The sequence below is a fragment of the Otolemur garnettii genome, unplaced genomic scaffold (assembly GCF_000181295.1).
Source record: "Otolemur garnettii isolate 467f Iridium unplaced genomic scaffold, OtoGar3 scaffold00223, whole genome shotgun sequence".
In the NCBI taxonomy this organism is placed as follows: domain Eukaryota; kingdom Metazoa; phylum Chordata; class Mammalia; order Primates; family Galagidae; genus Otolemur; species Otolemur garnettii.
Window position 1 is genome coordinate 58917 of NW_003852618.1, and position 20741 is coordinate 79657.

At 40.7% G+C, this 20741-nt stretch overlaps 1 protein-coding gene across 1 annotated transcript; it reads left to right on the forward strand.

The window, feature by feature from the left end:
- Positions 1-966: 966 nt before the first annotated feature.
- Positions 967-15718, forward strand: LOC105888210 (zinc finger protein 664-like). Its single transcript, XM_012812761.2, has 3 exons — positions 967-995; positions 5367-5480; positions 14470-15718. Exon 3 carries the CDS (start codon positions 14619-14621, stop codon positions 15135-15137), a length of 519 nt encoding a protein of 172 aa, XP_012668215.1. The 5' UTR covers positions 967-995; positions 5367-5480; positions 14470-14618; the 3' UTR covers positions 15138-15718.
- The last annotated feature ends 5023 nt before the right edge of the window (positions 15719-20741 follow it).

A 20741-nucleotide genomic window follows, 5' to 3' on the forward strand; every position in this document is an offset into this window, starting at 1 on the left:
CCATGTGCCATGCTTCTACCCTTTTTAAAGTATAATGGAGACCATTTGTAGGCTGCTATCCCAGCCTCCTGTCCCTGCCCCCTGTTGCTTTTCAGCATTGCGTCTAATTGGCTTTCCAGACTCCTAGCAGGTGACATCATCAGTCCATGCTTCTGGAAGAGGAAGCATCCAGGAAGTGGCTATGGTTGATGAGGCAGATTGATAATATTGCCTTTTCCAGCAGGGTATGAGACAGTCGAGGGAGGTTCATGGGGGAGGGAGGATGGAAATGGTGGGGGGTTGGGTGAGAGTGAGGGAGGATGAAGAAGATTAAGATGCTGAGTGGAGGAGGAAGACAAAGGGAGTTTACCGGATCTTGAGGAATATTTAGAATAGGGAACATGTGGGACCTTGATCATTGCTCACAGACTTGAAAGAAGAATGTGGGGTTAGCCAAAAAAAAAAAAGAGGGCTGAGGGTGAAGCCTGAAGTCTGTCTGCACTGAGACTGCACCTCCTGTTTTTCTCAGCACCCAGAGGAGTCAGGAATATTTGGGACAGCAAGCCAGGTCAGCTTCTCTTCCTTTACCTATGGCTGGGGGGTGGGGGCGGGGCCCAAGGCCTCTGTTTCTCAATAGCCCTGTTTCATTAGAATTCTCTCCCTTTTTCTCACTTATTTCTTTCCTCTTCCCACCCTTTCCTAATTGTTCCTGACTGGGAAGAGTTAAGACCAGTGAGAGCACACACCCTAGAGAGGCAGAAAGTCTCAGCCACTCCCATTTCCTGGATAGCAGGAGCCTTTGCTCTGTATCTACTCCAGTATCCTACAGCCCTTTCCTGTCCCCTGTGTGAGACCTCAACCCATTCAGCTCTGCAAGCCCTCCCTGGGACACTGATCTGTGAATCCCAGAGATCCTGAGGAAGAGAGTGAGGCAGGGGACCAGGCTGCACAGACTGCTCCAAGCTCTGAAAACAGGCTGGCCTAGGAAGTACATACATGGTTTTCCTTGTGAACTGGTGAGTTCTCCCCTGGGGCCTTTTGTTTTGTCTTTTTGTTGTTTGTTGCGGTTTTTGGCCGGGGCTGGGTTTGAACCCGCCACCTCTGGCATATGGGACCTGCGCCTTACTCCTTTGAGCCACAGGCATCGCCTTTTTTGTTTTGTCTTTACCCAGTGGTTCAGCCTGCCTCTACCTCCTCTTCGTCTCCTTCTTTTCTCTTCCAGCCAACTCCTGCCCTCCCTCCCCAACTCCTCAGTCACTTCCTTTGCAACGCAAGGGAAGAAGGATACCTCTTGGTAGAAGATACCATCAGGGGCTGGGGACACACCTGAGAGAGTAGGTCTTTTGGGACTGGGGAAATTAAGGTAGGGAGTTTCAGACAAGAGAGGCTGGAAGGAAGAAGCAGTGGGACAGGGCAATGGAAGTTCAAAAAGAGAGCCAGTGGTTTTTTAGGGCAAGGGCAGGGTGTGAGTTTGGGACATAGTTCTTGGGTGTCAGGTTCAGGGAGGTAGAATGGAGTGGAGGGCTCAAAGTGGGCCTGCCTTCAGCTTAACTTTCTCCTTTCTTCCCCCTCCACAGATTAACCATGGCATCCATACACTGTGCACCTGGAGTTCAGGTGAGAATGTAGCCTCCTGACTTCCCCCTACAGCATTTTCATTTTCCTCACCGCTGTGATCACTTTGTGTGTTTGTTTTCCTTTTTTTGCTTTTTGGGCCATCTCTTTTCCTTTATTCAATTCTCACAAGCTTGGCCCTTCTTTTCTCTTTAATCCATGGCTTTGACTGAAGTCTCATGATGAAACTGAATAAGAAGAATTCATTCATTTGTTCATTCAACAAGTAGAGGGAACAGGAGCACAATGGCTGGAGAACTTTGCTGAGCCGAAGGAGACCTGGGTTCTAATTCTGACACTGCCACTTGGTAGCTGTGTGACTTTAGGCACATTTTAGCCACTTCAGGACTTTGTTTTCTCATCTCCAAAATGATGGAATTGGACCAGGAGAACTTACTTTTCTGTTTAAATGCCATATTGATTCTAGATACTGTATTTATATTTACTGAGCAGTGCTGGGCATTTTATTTATACTCCCTACATTTGGTTCCATATTCTCTCTAGGTCACTCTGCCTTTGTCTGCTTCTCATGTCATCCTTCCCTCTGTATCTTTGTGTTTTGCTGCTCCTTCCGTGCTTTTGTGTCCCTTCTTATCTTTGAGTATCTTATGGATCTCACTCTTGGGCTCTCATGCCATACCAGGGACTGCCACTGACATTTGAGGAGGTAGCAGTGAGTTTCTCCCAGGAAGAGTGGGGATGTCTGAACTCCGCACAGAGGGCCCTCTACAGGGATGTCATGTGGGAGAACTACAGAAATCTGACTTCTGTGGGTGAGGCTTCCTTTCCCTTCCCTATTTCAGAATTCTTCATAAACCATACATAGATTCTTAGCACTATGTATATGTATAATGACATCATCCTCACTGACCATCCCCAAAGCAGAGGATACTGAGCAGGGGTTAATTGAAGTTGGAGTGGCTTGATAATGCAGTATGTTTTTGGTCAGGACAGATTGAGCATCCCTAATCTGAAAATCTGAAATCCCAAATGCTCAAAAATCCAAAAGTTTCTGAGTGCTGACATGACACTACAGTGAAAAATTCCACACTCAGCACCTTTGCTTTCTGATGGTTCAGTGTACCCACAATTTGTTTTATATGCAAAATTATCAAAAATATTACATAAAATTATCTTTAGGCTATATATATAAGTGTATATGAAACATTAATTAATTTCATGTTTCGATTTGGGTCTCATTCCCAAGATGATAACATCATGTGCAGTCTGTGTAAATATTCGAAAATCTGAAAAAAAAAGTCTAAAGCATTTTCTGACCCAGGCATTTTGGATAAGGGATATTAAACCTGTATTGCTTTTTTTTTTTTTTTTTTTTTTTAAGACAGAGTCTCATTATGTTGCCCTAGGTAGCATGCTGTGGCATCATAGCTCATAGCAACCTCAAACTCTTGGGCTTAAGCAATTCTCTTGCCTCAGCCTCCTAAGTAGCTGGGACTACAGGCACCCGCCACAATGCCTGGCTATTTTTTTCTTGTAGTTGTCATTGTTGTTTAGCAGGTCCAGGCCGGGTTCCAACCCACCAGCCCTGGTGCATGTGGCTGGCGCCCTAGCTGCTGAGCTGCAGGTGCTGAGCCAAACCTGTATTACTTTTAAAGAACTTCCTAGAAATTGAAAATATTTATATCAGAGCTCTTAGAACTGTGAGAAGTAACTCCATATAATTCTTTCTAGAAGTCTAGACTATTTTAAAGCAGCAGTATTCCTTAATTTGTTAAAGATATTCAGGAGTCCAGGTCAAATCCATTATAATAAAAATTTTGGGAGTTTCAGTTGACCTTTGTCAGATCAGAGTCAACAAATTCATTGGCAGAAACAAGTTGTCACCAGTTGCCACACTTATAGAGCGTGCTTTCACTTGTATTGCCTTCTTCTGAAACATCCATCCTTCCTACCCGCATTGCCTTTCTCATCTTTCCTCTCTTCTTCATTTTCTTCCTCCTTATTTCCTCTTTTCTTATTTTTCTTTACACTTCCTCCTCTTTTCTTTGTCTTTCTCACTACCTTCTTAGCCATGGAACTTTCCACTCACATCCAAATGCATATAACACTTCTTTCTTCCTGTTCCTTTTTTTTTTTTTTTTGGAGATAGAGTCTCACTTAGTGGCCCAGGGGTTGAGTGCCATAAGCATCATAGCTCACAGCAACCGTAAACTTTTGGGCTAAAGTGACCCTCTTGTCTCAGCCTCCCAAGTAGTTGGGCCTACAGGTGCCTGCCACAATGTCTGGTTATTTTTAGAGATGGGGTCTTGAGCTTGTTCAGGTTGGTCTTGAACTCCTGAGCTCAAGCAATCCATTTTCCTTAGCCTTCCAGAGTGTAGGATTATAGGCATGAGCCATTAAATTTTTATTGCAAACATTTTTGTTTCCTTAATAGTCTCAGGAGATATAATTGGAAATCTAGGTACATTAATGAGTTGTATAAAATAAATAGAACTTTGAGTGGGAGATGTGATCCCAGTTGGGGAGATGAAGACTTCTGAGTTAGTCAGTCTTTGGGTACTTATTTACTCCTGTTATGGGCATGAATTTTCATAGGTGCTATGACGAGATTAAGGCTGTATAGGTCAAAGAAGCTGGTAGCTGTAACAACTTTAGTCAGATCCTTAATTTACCAGTTCAGTATTATCTTTCTAATATTGGTATCAAGGTTTTAATAGAGGGATTTAGTTGATTTCTATTACATTTTCCTTCTAATCCCAAATTTCCTCTATCAACCCCGATGGGTTCACTATTAGTTAGCCTATGCACATTACCTTTTGGGGTGGGGCAGGCTAGCTTCTGTCTGGCGGGACAAAGGTCTATACAGAAAAACCACCTGTTGAACATAGAAGACTGAATATGTTTAAGGTTGTATGAATGTTCTAGAGCTAAGTGTGACAGTCTGTGGAATGGAGTGGCTTGATAATGCAGTATGTTTTTGGAGTGGACAGATTGAGCATCCCTAATCTGAAAATCTGAAATCCGAAATGCTCAAAAATTCAAAAGTTTCTGAGTGCTGACACGATACTACAGTGAAAAATTCCACACTCAGCACCTTTGTAGTCTGTGGGCTGATAGGATAAGTACATAAACTGAGAGAAAGCATTAAAACTTTTATAGTAACTTGACATTGCCATAGCTTCCAACCCATGATCAGTGGACACATGTTATTAAGCAAAACAATGAAACAAAACAAAACTCATGGTCCTTTGCCATGGATAGCTTGAGAATCAGGTGGAAGATGTTATATGATGTGAGGTAGTCAAGGATAGCTTTGTGGAAAAGGGAAGTAGAACTTGAAACATGAGCATAAATAATTAACTATGGAGAAATTGGGAAACAATGAAGGCATTCCCGGTGGAGGAAGGGGTGACAGCAAAGACTCCAAGGGAGGTAGATTCAATTGATGATGATAAATAGACCATTCTTTGTCTGCTTGAGAGTGTGAGAATGGTTACAAAAATTGGAGTTAAACAAAATCAATGAACTACATGGCCCAATCCTACCTTTGCAGGCGGCCTCATCTCTCATGACACTTTATGTTCCATTGGAAGAAATTCTAGAATTTTGGGAGTAAAGTGGACATACATGTATGTAAGATATATGGGGGTGGGTTAAGCTGGTGGAGGGGGTGGTAGTCACAAAGTGGAGTTACATTAGTTGAAGAATGGCTGTGTGAATTCTGTCTTTTAGTGTGTCGTGGCTCAGAGAATACAGGGAAGAATCACTGTAGGTAGTTCAGTAAGAAATTCTTCATCTTCTTGATCTCACAGGACTCCTGTTTCCTAAACCTAAGCTGATCTCACAGCTGGAGCAAGGTGAGGAGCCATGGATCCCTGATGCTCCAAAATCTCCTGAACTGGGCCTCATTCCAACCTTTTCTGCAGGTGAGAGTGCTGGATCCAAAGTGTAAACTGAGCAGAAGGGAGATTGTGATGGGTGTTCAGTATTTGGGGAAGGGAGTGGTGAGAGAAAAATCAAATTTATTCTTTATTTTCCCATCCTTACTCATACATCCTCTTACCCAATGTACTCATCCAGTTAATTCGTTGGGATATTATTTTTGTCAGCCATACCCTTCTGCCCTTTTCTGTTCCCATCATCAGTTCCTACTCTAGAAGGCCTATGTCATGTATACCTCTTACCCTGGAACTGTCCTTCTTCATCAGTGTCCCACGTTGCCTCATGTGGCTTCTTATCTGCAGGATTTAGGTGTACTTTATAGCTATAGCTGAGTCCTTGAAATAGACTCATACCTTACATCCTTAACGTCCAGATCATATTGTGTTCCAGTTCTTGCTTTGTTTGTTCACTTAGCAAGTACTTATGAGATGTATTGTGTCCTGGAATTGTGTATGTGTTTTCTGAGCATGTCCTGAGAAAGATGTCATTTGGAGTGTGAAGTAGATTGGGATTTGTTCTATGGGTATAAGAGAGACAGAGTACTTTTTTCTTTCTCTTCTAGATAGCCTTGTAAATTTTTGAAAAATAAAACATTTTTCTCATTAAAAATGTAATTTCTGTTCATTATAGAAAAGTTGCAAGAACACAAAGTATAAAAAGTTTAAAAATACCCATAATACCACCACCCAGATATAACTTCTCTTTGCATTTTGATATATTCCTCATAGGCTTTTTTTTTGAGATAGTTTCAGTTTGTCACCTTTGGTAGAGTGCTGTGGTGTCATAGCTCACAGCAACCTCAACAATGGGCTTAAGCAATTCTGTTGTCTCAGCCTCCCTACCAGCTGGGACTACAGGCACCCGCCACAATGCCCAGCTATTTTTTTTTTTTTTTTTGTTTGTTTGTCTGTTTAGTAGGCTTGGGTCAGGTCCCAAACCACCAGCCCTAGAGCATGTGGCCAGTGCCCTAACCACTGAGCTATGGGTGCCTAGCCCCTCACAGACTTTTTAAAAGTTAGTTTAATACAGGTCTAGAGACAATGTCAATCTTTTTTATATAGCCCAAAATGTCTCCAAGAATGAGAAGGTTAGAGTGATAGGAGGAGAGACTACAATTACAGTCAATTTCTGAGGCTCTTTAAATCAAACTGGCTACTAATATTAACTCTTATATTTATGTATTTTTTGGCACTGATAACCAGTAGTATTTTGATGTTCACTTAAACTTGGATGTTATATTCCAAACTCTATATAATTTTTGACATTTTGGTGATTTTTTTAAAGCCCACATAAGTTAGTTTAGTTTGAGTGTTGGAGGAAGTTTGGGGAAAAGTTTTTTCTGTCTTAATAATATCAAACCAGAAAGCTCTGGTATTGTCATTGGCAGGTGATAAGGGGATGAGGCTTCAGGACTGCTGCAGGTACATTCTGTTTTATTTAGCATTGTTAGCACCTACTGGTCACTGACAGTGTGCTAACTGTCAGTTACTGACAGTGTGGCAGGTTCACTGATAGGCCACACATCTGAAATCATATCTCCTGAATGGTAAATATATAGATTATCTTCCTACATGGTATGTGTGTGTGCACGGATCTTTTTGAGTACGTGTTTATGCCTTGGACTAAGGAAGAGGAGAGTCAGGTTTGATGACTTTTTATTGTTAAACAGTTAGAAAGAGTTCCATAGTCATAGACACGCCTGGCCCTATCATCCTGCACTAGCCTCCTGAGAGACTCCAGGTACCCATCCCATCCTTATTTATAGAGGGTATCTATCTATGCATGTTATTGGTATATATTGTTATATATGTATTTTGCTCTTATTTTTTGCTTGAGAGTCCCAGAGGAGAAAGAATATTTAGAAGAACTCAAAACCAAATGATACATATTAGATAGAGTTTATATGCAACCACTTCTCTGGTCTTCATTTAATGGAAGGGAATAATTGCAAAGATACCTTAAGACATGGATAAGACGAAATAACAAAAAATTAAAAAAAGTAGTTTATTTGGTTTTGGAATGTGTTTTATCATGACTTTTATAAGAAACATCAAATTGGCTCAAGACTTTTTTCTAATATATCTGAGAATATCTTACCTCAACATACTTTAGGTTGTGGTATAGTAGCAAACACTTGTGTAGTACTTATTATCTGTGAAGAATTATCCCAAGTCCTTTAGTCATATTAATTCATTTTATACTTAAATTTATCCTATGAGTTAGATATTATTATCATCATCCTTATTTTTCAGATAGGGTAACCGAATTGCAAAAGGGGTAAAATACTGTATGGAAATTGCAGCATAAGTCACTGATAGAGCTGGGATTTGAACTCAGGCAATCTGACTCCAGAACTTTAACTCTCATCTTTTAAGTTATATTTCCTCTTTCCTCACTAAATATAAGCTAAAGCTGACATTGGAGTAATTTTTAGGGAAAAGTATGTCATAGAAAATCTTTCTTCTAAATTCACTTGAATATGTCCTCTGTTTTTTATGATTATATCATGTTGACTTTAGCATCTCTCTCGCTTTTTATTTTGCATCCTGTGGTTTAGCAGGACCTTGAACCAAGGAATAAAGATCTTGGTAATTAAAGAGTTAAATAACTTATTTAAGTGCAGGAAATGTGTGAGCAGTGTTCATGAAGATAGGGCTGCATATGAAAATCAGGCCATTTCCCAAGGGACAATTGGTGGGACTTTGCCATTTTTAAAATAATATTGGTCCCCAAATATCAGAACTCGTGTGTAAGGAAGAACATATTCCACAGCCAGATAGTAAACATTGTGCATCAGCTTCTGGTTTGGGATAGCTTCATTATCCAGCCTCTGACTATGGTGATATGGAGAATTATATCAACTTCCAATGGTTTTTGTGTGGATCCATCAATTCCTAGATTACATGTTGTCTCAATCTTCAGTTGATATTTCTTTACCATTCTACTCCCAAGGCCAATGTACTCATCCAGAGCAAGCATCCTGCTTCCTGGTGACTCATTCTACTTGCTCAAGTTATGGAATGTTAGTGTTAAAAAGGACTGTAGGAATAATTCTTAGAAAAATAATTTGTGGAGTCATAACCTACAAACCATTGTAAGTATACAACTTAATGATTTTGAGTAAATTGAAAATCATCAGCACAATATAACTTTAGACTATTCCTATCACCCCTAAAAGATCCCTTATGACCATTTATACTCACTCTCTGTTCCCATCCATGGCCCCAGGCAATTGCTATCTTACTTTCTGTCTCTAAAATTTCCTGTTCTGGACATTTCATAAAGTTGGAATAGTACCTTTTAAGAAACTGCCAAAAATGTTTTCCCCAGTGGCTGCATTATTTTACATTTTCATCAGTAATATGTGAGGGATCCAGTTTTTCCACATTCTTGTCAACCCTTGTTAAGTGGAATGAGATGGTTGTAGTTTCATTTTAGATCTTTTATTTTTCATTGCATTTTAGTTTTTATTTTCCTAATGACTAATGATGTGGAACATCTTCGTGTGCTTTTTAGTCATTTGCATACCTTTTTTTGTAGGGTCTTTTCAAATTGTCCCATTTTAAAACTGGGTCATTGGTATTCATTTTATTAAATTTAAGAAATTCTTTATATGTTTTGGATATAAGTATCTTTTTTTTGAGACAGAGCCTCAAGCTGTCCCCCTGGGTAGAGCGCCGTGGCATCACAGCTCACAGCAACCTTCAACTCCTGGGCTCAAGCGAGTCTCCTGCCTCTACCTCTCAAGTAGCTGGGACCACAGGCGCCCACCACAATGCCTGGTTATTTTTTTTGGTTGCAGCCATCATTGTTTGGTGGGCCCGGGCTGGATTCGAACCCTCCACCTGAGGTGTATGTGGCTGGTGCCTTAGCCACTTGAGCCACAGGTGCTAAGCCTGATACAAGTATCTTATTCAATATATGATTTACAAGCATTTTCTCTCATTTGGTAACCTTTAATTTTCTTGATGTTATCTCTTGAAGTGCAAAAGGTTTTAATTTTGATAATGACCAAGTTATTTCTTTTTCTTTTTTTTCACTTTATGCTTTTAGTATCAAATCTAAAAAATCCTTGCCTAAACTAAGTCATGAAGATTTCCTTCTAAAGTTTTAGCTCTGTGTTCACTGGAGAAAAATGTGTATTCTATTGTTTTTGTGGAGTGTTCTTTATCAGGTGAAGTTGTTTGAAAGTGTTAAGTATTCTAAATCCTTACTGGTTTTCTGTCTTGTCATTGCATCCAGTATTGATAGTGGGATATTGAAGTCTGCAGTTATTATGTATTATTGAATTATCTATTTTTCCCACCTCAGAATATCTTTCTATTTGTGTCAACAACAACAACACCTGTTAAAGCTAGTAAACAAATTCAGTAAATTGAAAAATACAAAATTAATGTTATGTTTCTATATATTAACAACAAATAATCAAGAATGAAAATGAAAAAAGCAGTCTCATTTACAATAGTATCAAAAAGAATAAAATACTTAGGAATAAACTCAACCAAAGAAGCAAAAATCTTCCACACTGAAAACTACAAAACACTGATGATCTTTTAACAAAACTTGTCTGATCCTTTCAGGATTCTGCTAGATCATGGGCAGGCTAACCTGGTATATAAATGCAAACTGAGTTATAAATGGCTTACTGTTTTATTTTTTCCTGAATAATGACCAGAAGTGTTTTAATCTAAATGTGCAGATAATAAGGTAATATGGACTGAACTGCCGGCAGGTGAAATAATTTAAAATAAATATAAAAAAATCTGTAAACCACAACATTTGATTGTTCTATGTAACATAAAGTCAGTCATTTTTTTCTGGAACAGCATTTGTATAAAATTATATACATCATCAGGAACAAATGCAAATAATTATTCTTGGAAAACCTCTTTAAATTTTTTTTTTTTAAACTAGAGATTGTGTTTATTTCCCTCACCGTATCCCTGTTCCCATTCCCACTTCCTTGCCTCTGGTAACCACCATTCTACTCATTGTCTTTATGAAATCACTGTCTTTCTTTGTGTTTAGGTGATTTTCTTTGGTAATATGTTTTAAATTGTTGATTTTTATTTTTGGTTAATTTATCATTTGTTTTGTGCTCCAGTTACTATGAGGCTTACAAAAAATGTCTTATAGATACAACATATTATTTTAAAGAGATGGCCTCTTAGGTCACAAGGAAAAGAACAAATAAACAAAGGCAAAATTCATAAAAGCTTGTATACTTTACCTCTATCCCCCATATTTTGATTTTTATTTGCATCATTTTACATATTATTGTATTACCTATCTTTTAACAGGTTGCTGTAGCTATAATTGTTTTGATAGATTTGTCTTTTGGGTTTCATACTATAGGGTATCCCAAAAGTCACCATACATAGGGGAAAGTGGGAAATTGTAACTTAAATGTACCTTTATTTACAAAATATTCATTACAAAATATACTCTAGGGGTTGGCTACCTTTTAAAATGAATATTTAATGCAAGTAAAGGTACAATTAAGGTACAATTTTCTGTTTTCCCTATATATGGAGACTTTCGGGAAAACCTATAATGATTGCTCACTACAGTTACAGTAACAGAGTATTGTGGGTTTGTCCATATACTTAGTTTTACCAGTGGGTTTTATACCTTGAAAAGTTTTCTGTTTGCCTGTTAGTATTTTTCTCTTCTAGACTGAAGAATGGTCTTAGCATTTACAGGGTTATGGAGCAGAGTTTCTAGGGATGCAGATGGTATTCCTACCTCCCCCCTGCCTCTGCCTGTCCTGAGGGCTATATCTCCCTTCAGGCAGTCATACAGCTTCCTAGGAGTTAAGGAAAAGACAGGCCGCCAGCCAGGGACCCCAAGATGGTAGGTAACCTGATTGACCACCTACCTCAATGCCATTTTTTCTAGTGTAGAAACCATGATTTGGGGGGATATTTTTCTGCATGCTTGGTGCTGGGGAGAAGCGGGGAGAGTAATGTCATGGAGGAGAAAGTCTGATTCTCTTACTGTCTGCTTGGAGTTTTTCCTCTTCTCTGTGGCTCCAGGAACTGTCTCATATTCTTAGCTGAGTTTTGGGTGGTTGCTGGTGAAAATCTCAGCATTGTGTATTTGTTTTTGGTTTTCTTTTTTTTTTTTTTGAGACAGAGCCTCAAGCTGTCCCCCTGGGTAGAGTGCCGTGGCATTACAGCTCACAGCAACCTCCAACTCCTGGGCTCAAGCGAGTCTTCTGCCTCCGCCTCCCAAGTAGCTGGGACCACAGGCGCCCGCCACAACGCCCGGCTATTTTTTGGTTGCAGCCATCATTGTTGTTTGGCGGGTCCGGGCTGGGGATTCGAACCCGCCACCTTAGGTGTACGTGGCTGGCGCCTTAGCCGGTTGAGCTATAGGCGCCGAGCCTGTTTTTGGTTTTCTTCTGGGGATGGTTAAGCCAGTTTGCTTCTATACTGCATTTCAGAACTGGAAGTTCGTTCTTCCCTTTGATTTTATCAGTTTTTACTTCATGAATTTGGAGTTCTGTTGTTAGGTGTGTATGTGTTTATAATTGTTAATCCTCCTGATGAATTTACCTTTTTAACATTATCAAATGCCCCTCTTTTTCTACTGACATTTTTTATTTCAAAATCTATTTGTCGGCTCGGCACCCGTAGCACAGTGGTTACAGCGCCAGCCACATACGCTGAGGGTGGCGGGTTTGAACTTGGCCTGGGCCAGCTAAATAACAATGACAACTGCAGCAAAAAATAGCTGGGTGTTGTGGTGGGTGCCTGTAGTGCCAGGTAAACTGGAGGCTGAGGCAAGAGAATCGCTTAAGCCCAAGAGTTTGAGGTTGCTGTGAGCTTGTGACGCCATGGCACTCTATGAAGGGTGACATAGTGAGACTGTCTCAAAAAGAAAATCTATTTGTCTAACATTGATACACAGGGTAGCCATAAAATAGGCAACTATTTTAAATTGCACATAAACTTTATGGCTACCCTGTAGTCACTCTGCTTCTCTTATCATTATTGTTTGCATGGTTTCCTTTCAATTTTTTGTTTTTAGCCATTTGTATGTTTGACTATAAAGTTTATCTTTTGTAGATAGGATCTAATTGAATTTTTCTTCTTTTTTTCTTTTTTATGTTTTTAGAGACAGAGTCTTATTTTGACACCCTTGGCAGAGTGCAGTGGCATCATAAGTCACAGCAACCTCCAGCTCTTGGGCTTAGGTGGTTCTCTTGCCTCAGCCTCCAAGTAGCTGGGACTACAGGCACCGGCCACAACACCCAGCCTGGCTATGTTTTTGTTGTAGTTTGGCCAGGGCCAAGTTTGAACCTGCCACCCTTGTTATACAGGGCCAGTACCCTACTCCCTGAGCCACAGGTGCTGCCCTCTAATTGAATTTTTAGTAGTGGTCTGACAATCTCTGCCTTTTGACTTGGTTCTTTAATAATTTTACTTATTTTTTGATATTTTCTATTTGATGAGACATTGTCATCATACTTAAAAACCTCTTTAATTGTTTAGGTTTTTGAACATTTTTATAATAGCTTCTTTGAGATCTTTGCCTGCTACAGCTTACTGATGGGCATCCTCAGATACGGTTTCTGTTGACTGTTATTTTCTTATATATGAGTCACACTTTTCTTTTTTGCATTTCTCAGAACTTTTTGTTGATTACTAGACATTTTAAATAATATAGCAAATCCGACTCTGATTTTCTCTAAGGGTGGTGATTGTTGCTATTTATTTGTTCAGTGACTTTCCTAGGCTAATTTTGCAGGGTCTTATTACTTTGTTTTGGCCACAGTATTTTTAAATTCTTGTTTTCATTTTTAAGGCTCACTTCTTAGAGGTCACCCCTGTGTCAACATAGTTTATTAGTTAGCCAAAGATTGGTTAGGGTTGTGCTTAAATACTTTGAGGTGGTTAAGTTGTTTTCCTTTTATTGATGGATCTGTGTCTTGGTGAATGCATTCAAAATTTGGTTTGTCTTGGCTTTTATTTTCTGTGTTTGCAGGGTCTCATGTTCAGCCCAAAGATGAGCAGTTTGCTAGTGTGTATAGTCTTGCACTATGTTCACAGCCTTCCAGATCACTATGGATATACAGAATGTTATCCAGAGCCACTTTGAATGTCTTATTCTCCAGATCTCCCTGTTAAATTTCTGGCTGTTCTCAGGTTTGTTGCTTCCTTCAATCAGTGTGTAGCCCTCAGGCTAGCTGATGGTATTGCCTTTCCTGATTGGTTGCCACTGAGATTGCTGTTGTTTTTGACAATTTCCTGTGCTTGGAATTTTCTCTGTTCTGTTCCAAATAAAGTCAACCCTTTCCTGATGATCTTTTTGGCCTGTCCTTTCCTGGATGAACTTTGAGGCCAAGGAGTTGGGTGGACATAGGAACAGGTCCAGGTTAAAAATGCCACAGTCTTACTATTTTTGCTAAAGCTCAGGAAATACTTTCGAATAAACATTTCTTAATTTGTTAGATACCTCTAGATAATTTCCAGAGTTTTTGCATGGCTGTTTGCGACAGTTTGTCCAGTTTTATTATGGCTTTTTTCATAAGGTTATTTGCTGTGTGCTTCACTCAGCCATTCTAGTAGTCCCCCTCCACATAATTAAACAGAATTAGGAATTTGAGCCTAGTAAATACAAGTAGAAAGAACTTTATACTTTTTTAAAAAATTGTGTTTCTGGCGAGAAGCTAGGTCACTTACTTTGAAGTATGGTGAATACCGTGAATATGCGTATCCCTTTATTCCTTTACTTTTCCAGGTGTTCCATGAAGCAAACATTTATTGAGCGGCCACTTAATCATTCTAACAGACCTATTAGTATGTCGTGTTTTCTCCATTTTACAGATGAGGAAAAAAACTTATAGATATTGAGTGATTTGCCCAATGAGTCAAAAATAGCGTCAACACTAGGGGACAGATCTCCAGATCTGCCCTCTTGTCCATTCCCATACATCTCTAATCCTGGCCTCTGTTTCACCCCCTGCAGGTGATGTGCGTGAAGCCCCCACCCCACCAGTGGAGAGCTGTGAGGCCGGAGCCCTTCAGCGACTCCTTTCCTCAGCCCTGCCCAGCGGGGTCGAGGCCTCTGGGGAGCCTGGTGATAAGGTTCCCTACTGGTATACCTTGGAGGGCAAGATGCTGCGTCCCTGTGCTGCCATCAACCTTCCCTCGCAACCACTTTCTTCCCCAAACCTGCCCAAGGCTTATCTGTGCCTGCAGTACGGCAAGGGCTTCAGCCACCCCTCCAACCTCAACCTCCACGGACTTAGCCACAGCGGGGAGAAGCCGGTGGAGCGTCTGCAGTGCAGCCTTAGCATGGACAGGCGCGTCCACACCCCTGATGGGAAGCCCTATAAATGCCGGGATTGCGGGACGGGCTTCAGCCAGAGCTCGCACCTCATCATCCACCAGAGGGCGCACGCGGGCGAGCGTCCCTACCGCTGCGGTGACTGCGACAAGAGCTTCAGCAGCCGCTCCTACCTTCTGACACACCGCAGGGTGCACACCGGCGAGAAGCCCTACTGCTGCGAGGTGTGTGGCAAGACCTTCAGTCAGAAGACCAATCTCCTCACGCACTGGAAGCTGCACCGGGCGCACAGGCGCCTGGGGGTGACCATACCCCGCAGCCCGGCCAGGCTGGGGGCTGAAGCCTGAGATTCCCATGTGGGGCTGAGCAGGGGCGATCCATTTCCAGGCTTCACCGGTACTCAGTGGGACGTGTCAAGCCAAGATTTGGGGCCACAGTATGGAGTGGCGTAGTGGAGCTCATGTTGATTTTCTGTAGTACGGTGACTAAGTGAGCTTTCCGGGACTTAGGCCTCTGCTTTTCTTGCCTCCTCAGAATCTCTCCCGCGTGCTCTATGGTGTGGGAAATCAATAAATCCCGGGTTGCTGAATCCCCAGGGGGATTATCTGGGAGAAGACATGAAGCAAAAGGATAGTAGGTAGTATAAGTCTGGGGAAAAAAACCTTTTTAGAGTTTTCTCATTACCCTAACTTGGCCTCATCCTATGTCCCTTAGGGTGGTCATTGGAGCCTCTGGTCTACCTCTTGGTGATGTTAAAGGTGGAGAAAGTGATCTTCCTCCTTCTGTTTACACCCTCAAAATAACCTGAGCTGTGTAGCTCCAGGGCCCTCATTTACATCAGTCCATCAACTTGCTCTTTCCTCACTCCACTCAAACCTTCAGCTTTTAATTAAGAAGCCAGAATATTGGCTCCATGCTCGTAGCACAGTGGTTACGGCACCAGCCACCGAAGGTGGTGGCGGGTTCGAACCCGGCCAGCTAACCAACAATGACAACTACAACAGAAAATAGCCGGGCGTTGTGGCGGGCTCTTGTAGTCCCAGCTACTTGGGAGACTGAGGCAACAGAATCGCCTGAGCCCAGGAGTTTGAGGTTGCTGTGAGCTGTGACGTCACGGCACTCTACCAAGGGAGACATAGTGAGACTCTGTCTTGGAAGAAAAAAAAAAAAGAAAAAGAAGCCAGAATATTCTGAACTTCAGTGATAACAGAGGATGTGATTTTCATAATACTTTTTGTACTTTGCCCTTTCCTCATTGATGGAATTTCCTGCCCAGATTTTCCACCTGGTCATGGTGGGAGTCTGAGTAATTTAGAAAGTAGAACAAAGCAAAACAAAAAGCACTTCTTGGCTTGGCACCGGTAGCTCAGCAGCTAGGGTGCCAGCCACATACACCAGAGTTGGCAGGTTCGAATCCGGCCAGGGCCTGCAAAACAACAATGACAACTACAACCAAAAAATAGTTTGGTGTCCTGGTGGGCACCTGTAGTCCTAGCTACTTGGGAAGCTGAGGCAAGAGAATCACTTATGCCCAAGAATTTGAAGTTGCTGTCAGCTGTGATGCCATAGCACTCTACCCAGGGTGACAGTTTGAGACTCTGTCTCAAAAAAAAAAAAAAAAAAAAGCACTTCTTGTTGAGAAAGGAAAATAAATTTTATCTGAGAAATATGTTTTTTTTTTTTTAATTATCAGGTCTAAAGAGGTATTAAAATGAGACAGCAATCACATCCAACTTCCTCCCTTTGGCTTTGCATTCATCTCTTCAAACTGAGTCCTATTGCTAGAAGTAGCTCTAAATTAACCTGACATTGCTGCACCAAACACTATAACCCATACACTATAGCTTAACAATGTATGTAGCCAATTAATAATCAATGTCATTTCTGTAAACTAATGCAAATACAGACAACTTTGTATCAGCCCATTCCCTGTTCCCCCTTTTTGCCTTAAAAAACCTGCTTGTAATAAAGGCTGAATGGAGCTCATATCCAAGGTTACTTTTAGGCAGCTGTCCTCACTTGGCTTTAAGTAAACTCTTTAAGTTTTATGTTGTACCTCTTCCTTTTAAATTGACATTGCCTTCACTCAGGGTAGAAGTTAAAACACAGGAAAGAGTGATGGTGATGGGGGCTGTTAATGGCCTCAATTTCCTCTCAGTACTTAATGTTTCCCAGTTGAAGAGGCTTCAGAAATGTTAAGGTGTGGTAGAACATCTTCCTTCTCTCAGTCCTCCACCTGGAAAATCAGACTTTTTGGAGATGAAAGTTATTCCCATATTCCACTGGACTCACCTCCTAGTCGCTGAGACTGCCCATCTCTTGTCTCGTACACCAGCTATTCCCTGTAGTAAGCTGTCTTTTCATTGGAAGAAGAAAGTCATTTTTTAACTGATTGATCAAAGCCAGTGTTTTTCTTTTCAAATATGTTATTTGGATTAACCTCACTTTCCTGTTCTATATTTGAGATTAACTTAAAGTTACTGTTTCCAACAATTTTTACCTTGGCTTTCTAATTCTCCCGAACTTTTTAGGAACCTACTAATTTTCTGGGTAGAGAGGTTTCCTGTAGCCCTGCTGTCAAGATATCAGAATTGCTCTGCCATCATGTGGCCAGACTGGGTAACTGTATATTCCATAGGAGAGGAAGGCACCTCTGACCTTGAAATAGGATAATAGGGTATAGCAAACTTTCCTTTGAGGTAAGGCTTAGGCCAGTAGTTCTCAGACTATAAACTGGTTTTTATTTACAGAAACCTCGATTCAGTAGGCCAGATAATGTTGTTGCTATTGGTCAGGGGTCGAATTTTGAAAACCATTGATCTGATGTAATGACAAGTCAAAGAGTTTTGAGCCCTCCACTCCACCACTGCAGGTTCACCTCACTCCAAATAAAGGGAGATCATAGTGTTTGTGCAAACTGTAAAGAAAAGAGGTGGGGTAGTCTGTTACATATTACCTAGCCACTAGGGGGTGATCTATGAAATTGCGTATTGCCTCCATAGATCATCAGGGAAAGCTCAGAAGTCTTAGGAAATAAGGAGAGTGCAGGTGAGGTCATGCTTATCCAAGAGGAGTTGTATTGCTGATTGGGGCACAACTGGGACAAGGGCAAAGTTAAACTTAACCACCTATCCCCCTTAAGGGACCCTTTCTTTCTAATACCTCTCTAAGCTTTAAATGATAAATGGCTAAAGAAATGAACAGAGTTATCAGATACTTCTAAAGTGAAAAATAATGCATGATGTAAGGGAGGAGTTTTTGAGTTATTAAGAGCAGAATTTTAGGGGCCTTACCAAACAATTGTGTTAATATTTCTAGGACATGTGTCCAGTTTGCAAGCCCATCATGTTGTTAGACTGCCTTTTAATGACACCATGAGGCTGATGAACCTTTCCCCTTTTGGGAGATCTCACCAGGCACTGAGCTGATGGCCCTGTCTGAGACTCTACAGTTGAAGGTGATATTTTCTAGATTAGATATTGATTGCTTAGATATAGCTCACAGATATGATGAACATTCACTAGAGAGAAAGAGACGGGGAAGAAGGCTCACTGGACTTTGGGAACAAGTGTCACCTGATCTCTTGGTACCTCAGCACTGGAGAAAGGTAGATCTTGGTCACCTAAAGATCTCTCCAATAAGTGGTTCCTCCCTGTGCCTTTTTCTTCATTACCAAAAGCACATGCATGTCTTCACTATCCTGGACTCTCCATGTGAATAAAAGGAACAGAAATCTGTCTGCTTGATTTCTTTTAGGTCTAGGGTTATAGTTCTGAATCCAGAAACTTGCTACCTATTTTGATAGCCCTGGCAACCAAGTGAACATGCTTATGTTTGGCCCAGAATTAATGTAGTTAAAAATTTCTTGGTAGCGGTAGAGGAGAAGTAGCATTCACCACAATTTTCTTTTGGTTCTTTGTGAGAGAATCAGATACAGCAAAGAGCTCTTGGGGGAAATAAGTGTAGAATAGTGGAGCTGGAACCCAATTCCAAACTCATTTGACTCAGAATTTCTGTTTATTTGTTTATTTTTATTATTTTTTTGAGACAGAGTCTTACTCTGTTGCTCAGGCTAGAGTGCCAAGGCATCAGCTTAGCTCACAGGAAGACTCTTGGGCTCAGGTGATCCTTCTGACTCAGCCTCCTGTGTAGCTGGGACTATAGGCACCAGCCACAATGCCTGACTAACTTTTCATTTTTAGTAGAGACAGAGTCTCACTCTTGCTCAGGCTGGTCTCCAACTCCTGAGCTCAAGTGATCCTCCCACCTCAGCCTCCTACAGTGCTAGGATTACAGGTGTGAGCCACCACACTCAGCCTTTCTGTTTATTAATTATAAAGTTGAAAACCAGAAAGGTATTGAACGAGTTTGCTTTGGGTCATGTAAAGTTTTAGTAACAGACTAGAGATCATGTTTTTGGTCATCACCCAGAGCTTTTCCATTCCATAATTCCCCTTACTGATTTTTTACCTGCTGATGGCTCTAAGCCTTGTGTCAGACTTTAAGGTGCCTTGTACAAATATGCAGAAAATAAGGATGAGAGAGACTGGACAAAGAAAAACGTAAAATAGAAAAAATAAGGTAAAGCCAGAAACTAAGCATTTCAAAAGTATATACTGAGAGGAGTGGCATAGTTTCTAGAAATGCGTTACAAATTCAGGTGTAAATTTATGAGTTGTCATGCAAAGAGGAAAAAGTGAATATGTCTTTAAAAATTAAACATACACCTGTATGATGTAGCCCTTTTACACCTATGTATTTACTCAAGAGAAATGAAAGCATACAGAGAATTGTACATAAATGCTCATAGAAGTTTTATTTGTAACAACTCTAAACGGGAAACAACACAAATTTGCATCAGCAGAGGAATAGATAAACAAATTGTGGTATGTTCATATAATGGAGTATGACTCAGAAATTAAAAAGAACCAACTGTTACACACACCACAACATGGACGAATCTCAAAGTAATTATGCTGAATGAAAGAATTCAGACTAAAGAAAGTACATATTTTATGATTTCCGTTATATAAAATTCTAGGAAAACCAAACTCATCAGTAGTGATAGAAGGCAGATCAGAGGAATGAAGAATGGAGGAAGAGGTGGAAGGGAGAAATTATAACGGGACATGAGGAGACTTTTCGGAGGTGGACATGTTCATTTCATGATCGTGCTAATAGTTTCACATTGTAAGAGTATGTCCAAACTTGCCCATTGTACACTTACATATATGCTATTTATTAATATTTTACCTCCAGGAAATTGTGAGAAAAAAGTTATTGCTTATGGTGACAGGAAAAGCACAATGATTCTGTCACTGATATGTGAAAGAAACTTTCCCTTTGAGCTTCATAGTGTTGCTTCTTGTAATCTTCCTTAGTGTAATCCAATGGCAGGATGCTAAAAACACCCTTTAACAAGACAGTTCTATAAAGGATGAGCCAGTAGAAGTAGGAAGTGGAAACTTTTAAATATTTTAAGAGTGCTTCCAGTATATAAACAATTACATGCCCATAAAAAAGATAAAACACAAATATAGTCTAACAAGGGGGAAGAGGGAGAAGGGAGTAGGGAGGGCAACAGGTGGGAAGAGGGAGGGCTATGGGCTGGATCTCGCCTAATGTGCATGATGCAAGGGTACTCAGCACACCCCCTGGGTGAAGGGCTTTTCTACAACTTCAACTTTACCTTGGAATTGAGAACAATGTAAACTAAAACATTTGTACCCTCATTAATTTGAAATAAAAAAAAGTGCTGCTCTCTGTTGGTCTGCTTTAGGCTGGGGATAGTATTTTAGATTATCAGAGGAAAAACTGTTTTGCCCTTCCTTTTGGCAACCCTTCCTAAATGCTGGTCCTCTCAGCTGAAGCTTTGGTAAGTACTGAAGAACAGCAGTTCTGAGATTTAATCATGGATAAAATGAATACAGGGAAGGCCGTTCTGTCCCTCT